General features: G+C 32.7%; 1 protein-coding gene across 1 annotated transcript; it reads right to left on the minus strand.

The window, feature by feature from the left end:
- Positions 1 to 374: 374 nt before the first annotated feature.
- LOC133543939 (transcription factor Sox-14-like) lies at positions 375 to 1595 on the minus strand. Its single transcript, XM_061888871.1, is given in 4 exon segments — positions 375 to 1141; positions 1143 to 1226; positions 1228 to 1331; positions 1334 to 1595. Coding segments are annotated over 4 exon segments (732 nt in total). The 5' UTR covers positions 1587 to 1595; the 3' UTR covers positions 375 to 850.
- Positions 1596 to 11535: the final 9940 nt, after the last annotated feature.

Here is an 11535-nt window from a genome sequence, read left to right on the forward strand (position 1 = left end):
TATTTAAAAAAACAGGTAATTTCTAGCCATTAACGTTTGTAAAATAATTATAAAGCATCAAATAAATATTTTCCCTCTTCATTTGAACATAAAAATGGTCTTTTCTGACAATCTTTTTTTTTAAATAATTTTAACTATTTTCCCTCTTCATTTAAAAAAAAACTATTTAAAAAAACAGGTAATTTCTAGCCATTAACGTTTGTAAAACAATTATAAAGCATCAAATAAATATTTTTCCTCTCCATTTTTTTAAAAATAATTCCAAGTAAAAATGACAAGAATTTCCAAGTCCTTTTCCTCATCACTTCGTCATTTTTCAGCCGTCCCTTCCGTGCTTTTCTGCTTGAGCGCCGTCCCAATAATTATGCAGGGGAGGGGGGGTGAAGACGGATTGTCTTTATTGGATTCTCTCTGCTCCAAAGAGGAACCTTCTAGATTACATGAAATATTAGATAGAAAATACACATCAACTCCTCCAAATTATCAGCAAATCAAAAAAAAAAAAAACAGAAAAAATATCTCCATTTCAAAAGAAACGTGCAAGTCTTTTTTTTTCTTCTTTTTTTTCCAGCATGTGGGTGAAAGAAAAAGTGAGCTTCTAAACAATAAAAACCCGTATTTCATATGAAATATGATGGCGCCAAATGAAACGACATTTAATTGTCCACAATAAATAAAGTTGAAGGCCTCCTATTTCCCGCGGCGGCCATAGAAACATTTACATCAAAGTCCCCTCAGGAACTTTTCTCCTTGTTCTTTTGTTGTTTTTTTAAAGTCCAAAAACGCGCGTGATTTCTGTCCGTGCGCGCGTCTGCGCATGCATAGTCGACGCGGTTGTTTTGTTTTTTGATTACATGGCGGCGGCGTGCGCGGACGAGTACGGGTCGAGGCCAGTCTTGGTCATACCTGGGAAGAGTATGTAGGCCACGGGCGGCTGCAGCGTGGACGTGGACCAGGCGCTGCAGTTGCACGGCACCACGTAGCCCGGGTTCGTGGGCGACGGGTGGGTGTGGGTGTGCTGCGTGGGGCACCCCAGCGGCCCGAAGGCCCCGTTCTGGTAGCCCAGGGAGGAGGCGTAGGGCAGCGAGCCGGCGGCGCCCAGGGAGTGCGACATCTCGCCCATCTTCTGGCCGAACTGGCCCCGGGTCCAGGAAGGAGTAGGGGCCCGAGGTCGGGGGCAGGAAGGCGCGCGCCTTCTCCGAGGCGCTCAGCAGGGAGTCCGCGGCGGGCGGCGGCGGCCGCGGCGGCGGCGGCGGACACCGGCAGACCCTTCAGGTGCTCCGTGTCGCCCAGGTAAGGCATGGGGAACACGTACCGGTCCTTCTTCAGCAGTTCTTGGGCTTGCGCCGGGGCCGGTACTTGTAGTCCGGGTGCTCCTTCATGTGCTGCGCGCGCAGCCGCTTGGCCTCGTCGATGTAGGGCCGCTTCTCGGACTCGGACAGCAGCTTCCACTCGGCGCCCAGACGCTTGCTGATCTCAGAGTTGTGCATCTTGGGGTTCTCCTGCGCCATCTTGCGCCGCTGGCCCCGGGACCACACCATGAAGGCGTTCATGGGCCGCTTGATGTGGTCGGCCGGCTTGGACATCTTAGGGGGGGGGGGGCAAGGGGGGGAGGGAAAGGGGGGGACCGGGGGAGGGAGGGTAGGGTTTGGGGGGGAAGGGGGGGTGGGGTCTTCTTATCGGCCTCGGCCGGCGCGCAGCGCGGGGGGCGAAAAAAAAAAAAGAAAAAGGGGAGCTCACCTGTCCAGGTGCGAGACCGCGCGCACCGGGAGAGAAGAAACGCGGAACTTTCTCCAACTAAATCCAGGCGAGTAGAGTCCAGCCACGGAGAAATCCGGTATAGGTGAGAAGAAGGGAAGGAAAGAAAAAGAAAAAAAAAAAAAAAAAGTACGTCGCTCCGTGCGCTCGCGTCGCACGCACACGCTCCCGCGCGCTCCGAGCACCTGCCGGCCTGCTGTGGGTAGAAAAGTGCGAGCGGCTGCGGAGTCTGGACGCCGAAGTCGGCCAAGTTCAAAGGCTGGGATGGCGCGCTTCCTCGCACGCGATGTGACATAATGAGAGGGGGCGGGGCCCCGGCCGCACCGGCGCAACCTGCCCGTCCAATCAGCACCTTCGCGGGGCGCGCCGCATCATATAGGTGTGCGCGCGCGTGGGTGTGCGTGGGGAGAGAGAGAGAGAAAGAGAGAGAGAGAGGTAGATGAACCCCCCCCCCCCACGCCCACTCCCACTCCCACATTGGTCACGTGACGCCATTAGAGTCATTTGCCTCGCACTTTATTGCAATTACCGTAATGCAGGTGTGTCCAAAGCGTGGCTCAGGGGCTTTTTTTTACACTTCAAAAACCATCAAAAGTTGTTAAATTGTTAATAACACGATTTATTGTACAGACGATTTGATATTTTTATGACAAAAAAACGAAGTATTTATGTTTTTGCTTCAAAGGTGTCCAAGCAGTGGTGTCCAAGGTGTGGCTCAGAGGCTTTTTTTTTTTTTTTCACGCACTTAAAAAATCTTTAAAAGTTGTTGAATTTTTAATAACATAATTTTTTGTACGGACAATTTAATATTTTTGTGACAAAAAATAAATAAATCTAAATATTTATGTTTTTACTTCAACAGTGTCCAAGCAGTGGTGTCCAAGGTGTGGCTTAGGGGCTTTTTTAAATTAAAAAAAATTTTTTTTTTTATACATTTTAAAAATCATCAAAAGTTGTTAGATTGTTAATAACATAATTTATTGTACAGACAATTTGATATTTTTATGACAAAAAAGGAAAATTATCTAAATAGTTATGTTTTTGCTTCAAAGGTGTCCAAGCAGTGGTGTCCAAAGTGTGGCTTTTAAAAAAAAAAAATTTTAATACACTTGAAAATTCATCAAAAGTTGTTAGATTGATAATAACACGATTTATTGTACAGACAATTTGATATTTTTATGAAAAAAAAACAACTAAATATTTATGTTTTTGCTTCAATGGTGTCCAAGCAGTGGTGTCCAAAGTGTGGGTGTTTTTTTTTCATACACTTCAAAATTCATCAAAAGTTGTTAAATTGTTAAGAACATAATTTATTGTACAAACAATTTAATGTTTCTATGACAAAAAATATATAGTTCTAAATATTTATGTTTTTCCTTCAATGGTGTCCAAGCAGTGGTGTCCAAGGTGTGGCTCAGAGGATTTTTTTTTTTTTTTTTTTTTTTTACGCACTTAAAAAATCTTTAAAAGTTGTTAAATTTTTAATAACACAATTTATTGTACGGACAATTTAATATTTTTATGCCAAAAAATAAATAAATCTAAATATTTATGTTTTTACTTCAACAGTGTCCAAGCAGTGGTGTCCAAGGTGTGGCTTAGGAGCTTTTTTTTTTCTTTTATACATTTCAAAAATCATCAAAAGTTGTTATATTGTTAATAACACAATTTATTGTACATAGAATATGATATTTTTATGACAAAAATATTTATATATCTAAATATTTATGTTTTTACTTCTAGGGTGTCCAAGGTGGGCTCAGAGGATTTTTTATTTATTTATTTATTCATACACTTCAAAAATCATCAAAAGTCGTTAAATTTTTAATATCATTATTTATTGTACAAAAAAAACCACATCTAAATAGTTATGTTTTTGCTTCAAGGGTGTCCAAGCAGTGGTGTCCAAGGTGTGGGTATTTTTTTTTTTTTTTTTTAATACACTTTAAAAATCATCAAAAGTTGTTCAATTGTTAATAACATAATTTATTGACCAGATAATTTGATATTTGTATGACAAAAAAAAAATCTAAATATTTATGTTTTTGCTTCAAATGTGTGCAAGCAGTGGTGTCCAAAGTGTGGCTTGGGGGCTTATTTTTTATTGTTATTTATTTATTTATTTATTTATTTATTTATTTATTTATTTACACTTCAAAAACCATCAAAAGTTGTTAAATCAACGTAATTTGGAGCCACTATGGATTGAACTTTCACAGTATCATGTTGGACCCGCTCGACATCCATTGCTTTCGGTCCCCTAGAGGGGGGGGGGTTGCCCACATCTGAGGTCCTCTCCAAGGTTTCTCATAGTCAGCATTGTCACTGGCGTCCCACTGGATGTGAATTCTCCCTGCCCACTGGGTGTGAGTTTTCCTTGCCCTTTTGTGGGTTCTTCCGAGGATGTTGTAGTCGTAATGATTTGTGCAGTCCTTTGAGACATTTGTGATTTGGGGCTATATAAATAAACATTGATTGATTGATTGATTGAATTTATTGTACAGACAATTTGATGTTTTTATGACAAAAAAGAAAAAAAATCTAAATATTTATGTTTTTGCTTCAAGGGTGTCCAAGCAGTGGTGTCCAAGGTGAGGCTTGGGGGCTTTTTTTATTTATTTATTTTTTCATACACTTTAAAAATCATCAAAAGTCGTTAAATTTTTAATATCATTATTTATTGTACAGACAATTTGATATTTTTATGACAAAAAATAAATAAATCAAAATATTTATGTTTTTGCTTCAAATGTGTCCAAGCAGTGGTGTCCAAGGTGAGGCTTGGGGGCTTATTATTTTTTTTCCTTTTTCTTTTACACGTCAAAAATTATCAAAAGTTGTTAGATTGTTAATAACACGATTTATTGTACAGACAATTTGATATTTTTATGAAAAAATAATCTAAATATTTATGTTTCTGCTTCAATGGTGTCCAAGCAGTGGTGTCCAAAGTGTGGGTGTTTTTTTTTTCACACTTCAAAATTCATCAAAAGTTGTTAAATTGTTAATAACATAATTTATTGTACAGACAATTTGATATTTTTATGACAAAAAATATATAGATCTAAATATTTATGTTGTTTTTTTTTTTTTTTGTTTTTTTTAACTCACTTAAAAAATCTTTAAAAGCTGTTAATTTTTTAATAACATAATTTATTGTACAGACGATTTAATATTTTTATGACAAAAAATAAATACATCTAAATATTTATGTTTTTACTTCAACAGTGTCCAAGCAGTGGTGTCCAAAGTGTGGATTTTTTTTTTTTTTTATACACTTCAAAAATCAGCAAAAGTTGTTAAATTGTTACTAACATAATTTATTGTACAGATAATTTGATATTTTTATGACAAAAAAAAAAATCTAAATATTTATGTTTTTGCTTCAAGTGTCCAAGCAGTGGTGTCCAAAGTGTGGCTTTTTTTTTTTTTTTTTAATACACTTTAAAAATCATCAAAAGTTGTTAAATGGTTAACAACATAATTTATTTTACAGAAAATTTGATATTTTTATGACAAAAAAAAAAATCTAAATATTTATATTTTTGCTTCAATGGTGTCCAAGGTGAGGCTTGGGGGCTTTTTTTCCTTTTTTTTTTACACTTTAAAAATCATCAAAAGTTTGCAGACATTAAATGAACACAAATGAGGGAAATTGTTAGTAACACAAATAATTGTGGAGACAATTTGATTTTGTTATGACAAAAAAAAATCTTAAAAAGGCTAAAAAAAAAACAACAATCAAATTATTTGTGTTTTTGCGCCAAAAGTGTCCAAGCGTGTTCAAAGTGGGTTTTTTTACACTTCAAAATCATCAAAAGTTTTCAGACATCAAATGAACTCAAATGAGGGAAATTGTAAATAACACCAATTATTGTAGAGACGATTTGATATTTTTATGACAAAAAAATTATAAAAAGGCTAAACAGTTTTAAAAAAAAATCTAAATATTTATGTTTTTGCTTCAAAGGTCTCCAAAGTGTGGCTCAGGGGCCTTTTTTACACTTGAAAATCATCAAAAGTTTTCTCATTTTCAAACATTTAATGGAGAAAATTGAGGAAAGTTATTAATATTGCCAATTTGCTGTTTTTATGACAAAAAAAAAATCATAAAAAGGCTAAAAAAAAAATTCCAAATATTTGTGTTTTTGTTTCTGCTCCTAAGGTGTCTAAGCAGTGGTGTCCAAAGTGTGGCTCACGGGCATTTTTATTTATTTATTATTATTTGTATTTTTTTTTAACACTTTGAAAATCATCCAAAGTTTGCAGACATTAAATGAACACAAATGAGGGAAATTATTTGTAACACAAATTATTGTCGAGACGATTTGATATTTGTGACAAAAAATCATAAGGCTTTCATAAAAAAAAAAAAAAAAAAATCCTTATTAATTGTGTTTTTGCGCCAAGGGTGTCCAAGCAGTGGTGTAAAATTGAGATATTTTTATGACAAAAAAAAATCATAAAAAATATTCATTGAATTTCCTCAAATGAGAAAACTTTTGATGATTTTGAAGTGTTAAAAAAAGACTTTGGACACCACTGCTTGGACACCCTTGGAGCAAAAACACAAAAAAATTGATATTGTTGTATTATTATTATTTTTTTTAGCCTTTTTATGATTATTTTTTTTTGTCATAAAAATACCAAAGGCTAAAAAAGAAATCCAAATATTTTTGTTTTTGTATTTGCTCCTAGGGTGTCCAAGCAGTGGTGTCCAAAGTGTGGCTCAAGGGATTTTGTTTATTTTTATTTTTATTTTTTTACACTTCCAAAAACATTGCAAACATTAAATAAACACGAATGAGAGAAATTGTTTGTTTTTAACACACATTATTGTAAAGACAATTTGATATTTTAATGACAAAAGATCCTAAAAAGGCTTAAAAAAAAAATCCAAATATTTTAGTTTTTGTTTTTGCTCCTAGGGGGTCCAAAGTGTGGCTCAGGGGCTTTTTTTTTTTTTAAACACTTAAAAATCACCAAAAGTTTGCAGACATCAAATGAACACAAATTAGGGATATTGTTAATAAAATAAATTGTTGTAGAGACAAATTGATAATTTTATGACAAAAAAAATCACAAAAAGGCTAAAAAAAAAAAAAAAAAAATACAAATAAATAAAAAAAATCCTAATATTTGTGTTTTTGCTCCATGGGTGTCTAAAGTGTGGCTGAGGGGCCTTTTTTTATACTTCAAAATAATCGAAAGTTTGCAAACATCAAATGAACATAAATGGATAACATTGTTAATAACACAAATTATTGTAAAGACAATTTGATATTTTTCTGACAAAAAAAAATCATAAAAAGGCTAAAATAAGTACATAAATAAATCCAAATATTTGTGTTATTATTCCAATGGTGTCCAAGCACACTTCAAAATCATCAAAAGTGTTCTCATTTGCAGACATTCAATGAACAAAAAAGAGGGAAGTTATTAATATTACAAATTGTTGTTGCCAATTTGATATTTTTATGACCAAAAAAATCATAAAAAGGCTAAAAAAAATTAAAAAAATCCAAATATTTGTGTTTTAGTTTTTGCTCCAAGCAGTAGTGTCCAAAGTGTGGCTCAGGGGCTTTCTTTTCTTTTACACTTCAAAATCATCAAAACTTTGCAGACATTAAAAGAAGGCAAATAAGGGAAATTGTTACTAATAATAATAAATATATTTTTGTTTCGGTTTTTAGCTTTTGTATGGATTTTTTACGGATTTACTTCTAACATATATATATATAACATTTTATTTTGCACAAAAAATATGCTAAAACCAATTAAATGTATAAATTATTGACACTGTATTGTTTTCTTTGCTTTTGTGTTGTTGGAAACAGAGCAAATATGTTATATTTAATACATCCCATGAACAATGAGTTCATTTCATTTTCAAAACATGTCGAGGGCCAAAAATAAAACCTTCCTGCGGGCCGAAAAATGGCCCCTGGGCCACAATTGGGACACCCAAGTGTAACTTAAACTAAAAAAAATAACAATAAATACGTGTTGGCTTTTTTTCAGTTTTTTTGTGGATTTTTTGTATGGATTCATTCTTTCCAAAAATATAATTTTATTTTGTACAGTAAATATGCTTAAACAAATTTAACGTAAAAAACTATTGAAACAGTATTATTTTTTATTTTATTTTTTTTTTAGCTTTTGTGTTATCAAAAACGGACAAAATATGTTATAGTAATATATCTCATGAATAATTAGTTCATTTCATTTTCTAAACATGTTGAGGGCCTAAAAAAAAACCTTCCTGCGGGCCGAAAATGGCCCCTGGGCCACACTTTGGACACCCAAGTGTAACTACAACTCAAAACAGTGATAATAAATACATGTTTGGTTTTTTTTTCAGTGTTTTTATGGATTTTTTTATGGATTAACATTTTTTTTTAAATACAATTTGTATTTTATTTTGTACATGACATATTTTAAAACCAATTCAACATGTAAACAATTGAAACAGTATTGTTGTTGTTTTTTTAACTTTTTTGTTATTAAAAACAGACAAAATATGTTGTATTTAATACATCCGAGTTAATTTCATTTTCAGAACATGTCGCGGACCAAAAAAAAAAAAAAAACCTTCCTGCGGGCCAAAAATTGGCCCCTGGGCCACACTTTGGACACCCAAGTGTAATTTAAACTAAAAACAGCAAAAATAAATACATGTGTGTTTGTTTTTCAGCTTTTTTAGTGTATTTTTTTTATGGATTTGCCTTTTTAAATAAAAATATCATTTTATTTTGTACAATACATATGCCAAAACCAATTCAATGTATAAAACATAGACAACTTAGATTTTGTGTAATTTGAAATATAGAAAATATATTATATTTAATACATCTCATTCATAATGACTTCATTTCATTTTCAAAACATGTTGAGGGCCAAAAAACAAAACCTTCCTGCGGGCCCAAATTGGCCCCTGGGCCACACTTTGGACACCCAAGTGAAACTTAAACTAAAAACAGTAATAATTAATACATCTTTGTTTGTTTTTCAGCTTTTTTGTGTATTTTTTTTATGGATTTGCATTTTTTTAAATAAAAATATCATTTTATTTTGTACACTAAATATGCCAAAACCAATTTGATGTATAAAACATTAAAACTGTGTTGTTTTCTTAGATTTTGTGTAATTTGCAAAATAGAAAATATATTAAATTTAATACATCTCATTCATAATGACTTAATTTCATTTTCAAAACATGTTGAGGGCCAAAAAACAAAACCTTCCTGCGGGCCCAAATTGGCCCCTGGGCCACACTTTGGACACCCAAGTGTAATTTAAACTAAAAACAGCACAAATAAATACATGGTTGTTTGATTTTCAGCTTTTTAGTGTATTTTTTCTTTTATTTACATTTTTTTTAATAAAAATATTTTATTTTGTACAAAACCAATTCAACGTATAAAACATTAAAACAGTGTTGTTTTCTTAGATTTTGCGTAATTTGAAATATAGAAAATATATTAAATTTGAAACATTTCATTCATAATGAGTTCATTTCATTTTCAAAACATGTTGAGGGCCAAAAATAAAAAAAAACCTTCCTGCGGGCCCAAAATGGCCCCTGGGCCACACTTTGGACACCCAAGTGAAACTTAGACTAAAAACAGTAATAATTAATACATCTTTGTTTGTTTTTCAGCTTTTTTGTGTATTTTTTTTTATTGATTTACATTTTTTTAGATAAAAATATCATTTTATTTTGTACACTAAATATGCCAAAACCAATTCAACGTATAAAACATTAAAACTGTGTTGTTTTCTTAGATTTTGTGTAATTTGCAAAATAGAAAATATATTATATTTAATACATCTCATTCATAATGACTTCTTTTCATTTTCAAAACATGTTGAGGGCCAAAAAAAACCAAAACCCTTCCTGCGGGCCCAAAATGGCCCCTGGGCCACACTTTGGACACCCAAGTGTATTTTAAACTAAAAACAGCAAAAATAAATACATGGTTGTTTGTTTTTCAGCTTTTTTGTGTATTTTTTTTATTGATATACATTTTTTAAAATCAAAATATCATTTTATTTTGTACAAAACCAATTCAATGTATAAAACATTAAAACAGTGTTGTTTTCTTAGATTTTGTGTAATTTGAAATATAGAAAATATATTATATTTGATACATCTCATTCATAATGACTTCATTTCATTTTCAAAACATGTTGAGGGCCAAAAAAAAAAAAACCTTCCTGCGGGCCCAAAATGGCCCCTGGGCCACACTTTGGACACCCAAGTGTAATTTAAACTAAAAACAGCAAAAATAAATACGTGGTTGTTTGTTTTTCAGCTTTTTTGTGTATTTTTTTTAAATTGATTTACATTTTTTAAAATAAAAATATCATTTTATTTTGTACAAAACAATTCAATGTATAAAACATTAAAACAGTCTTGTTTTCTTAGATTTTGTGTAATTTGAAATATAGAAAATATAATATATTTGATACATCTCATTCATAATGACTTCATTTCATTTTCAAAACATGTTGAGGGCCAAAAAAAAAAACCTTCCTGCGGGCCCAAAATGGCCCCTGGGCCACACTTTGGACACCCAAGTGTAATTTAAACTCAAAACAGCAAAAATAAATACATGTCTGTTTGTTTTTCAGCTTTTTTGTGTATTTTTTTATGGATTTGCATTTTTTTAAATAAAAATATCATTTTATTTTGTACACTAAATATGCCAAAACCAATTCGATGTATAAAGCATTAAAACAGTGTTGTCTTCTTAGATTTTGTGTAATTTGAAATATAGAAAATATATTATATTTAATACATCTCATTCATAATGAGTTCGTTTAATTTTCAAAACATGTTGAGGGCCAAAAATTAAAAAAAACCTTCCTGCGGGCCCAAAATGGCCCCTGGGCCACACTTTGGACACCCAAGTGAAACTTAAACTAAAAAAAGTAATAATTAATACATCTTTGTTTGTTTTTCAGCTTATTTGTGGATTTTTTTTATTGATTTACATTTAAAAAAAATAAAAATGTCATTTTATTTTGTACACTAAATATGCCAAAACCAATTCAACGTATAAAACATTAAAACTGTGTTGTTTTCTTAGATTTTGTGTAATTTGAAATATAGAAAATATATTAAATTTGATACATCTCATTCATAATGAGGTCAGTTCATTTTCAAAACATGTTGAGGGCCAAAAAAAAAAACCTTCCTGCGGGCCCAAAATGGCCCCTGGGCCACACTTTGGGCACCCAAGTGTAATTTAAACTAAAAACAGCAAAAATAAATACATGGTTGTTTGTTTTTCAGCTTTTTTGTGTATTTTTTTTAATTGATTTACATTTTTTTTAAATAAAAATATCATTTTATTTTGTACAAAACCAATTCAATGTATAAAACATAGACAACTTAGATTTTGTGTAATTTGAAATATAGAAAATATATTATATTTGATACATCTCATTCATAATGACTTCATTTCATTTTCAAAACATGTTGAGGGCCAAAAAAAACCTTCCTGCGGGCCCAAAATGGCCCCTGGGCCTCACTTTGGACACCCAAGTGTAACTACAACCAAAAACTAATAAATACATGTTTTTTTATTTTCTTTAAATACAAATATCAATTTGTTCGTGTTTTTTTCCAGTGTGTGAAAACATCTTTATTAAAGGCAACAATTACTGTGAGAATAAAGCTGACGATGATTCTATTTATCATTAATAATAATTACAGTCGCCTTATCGCCTAATGCCACGTGTGCTCATGCAGAACACAAGAAGGCCCCTAGG

This window comes from Nerophis ophidion, linkage group LG26 (assembly GCF_033978795.1).
Source record: "Nerophis ophidion isolate RoL-2023_Sa linkage group LG26, RoL_Noph_v1.0, whole genome shotgun sequence".
Taxonomy (NCBI): Eukaryota; Metazoa; Chordata; class Actinopteri; order Syngnathiformes; family Syngnathidae; genus Nerophis; species Nerophis ophidion.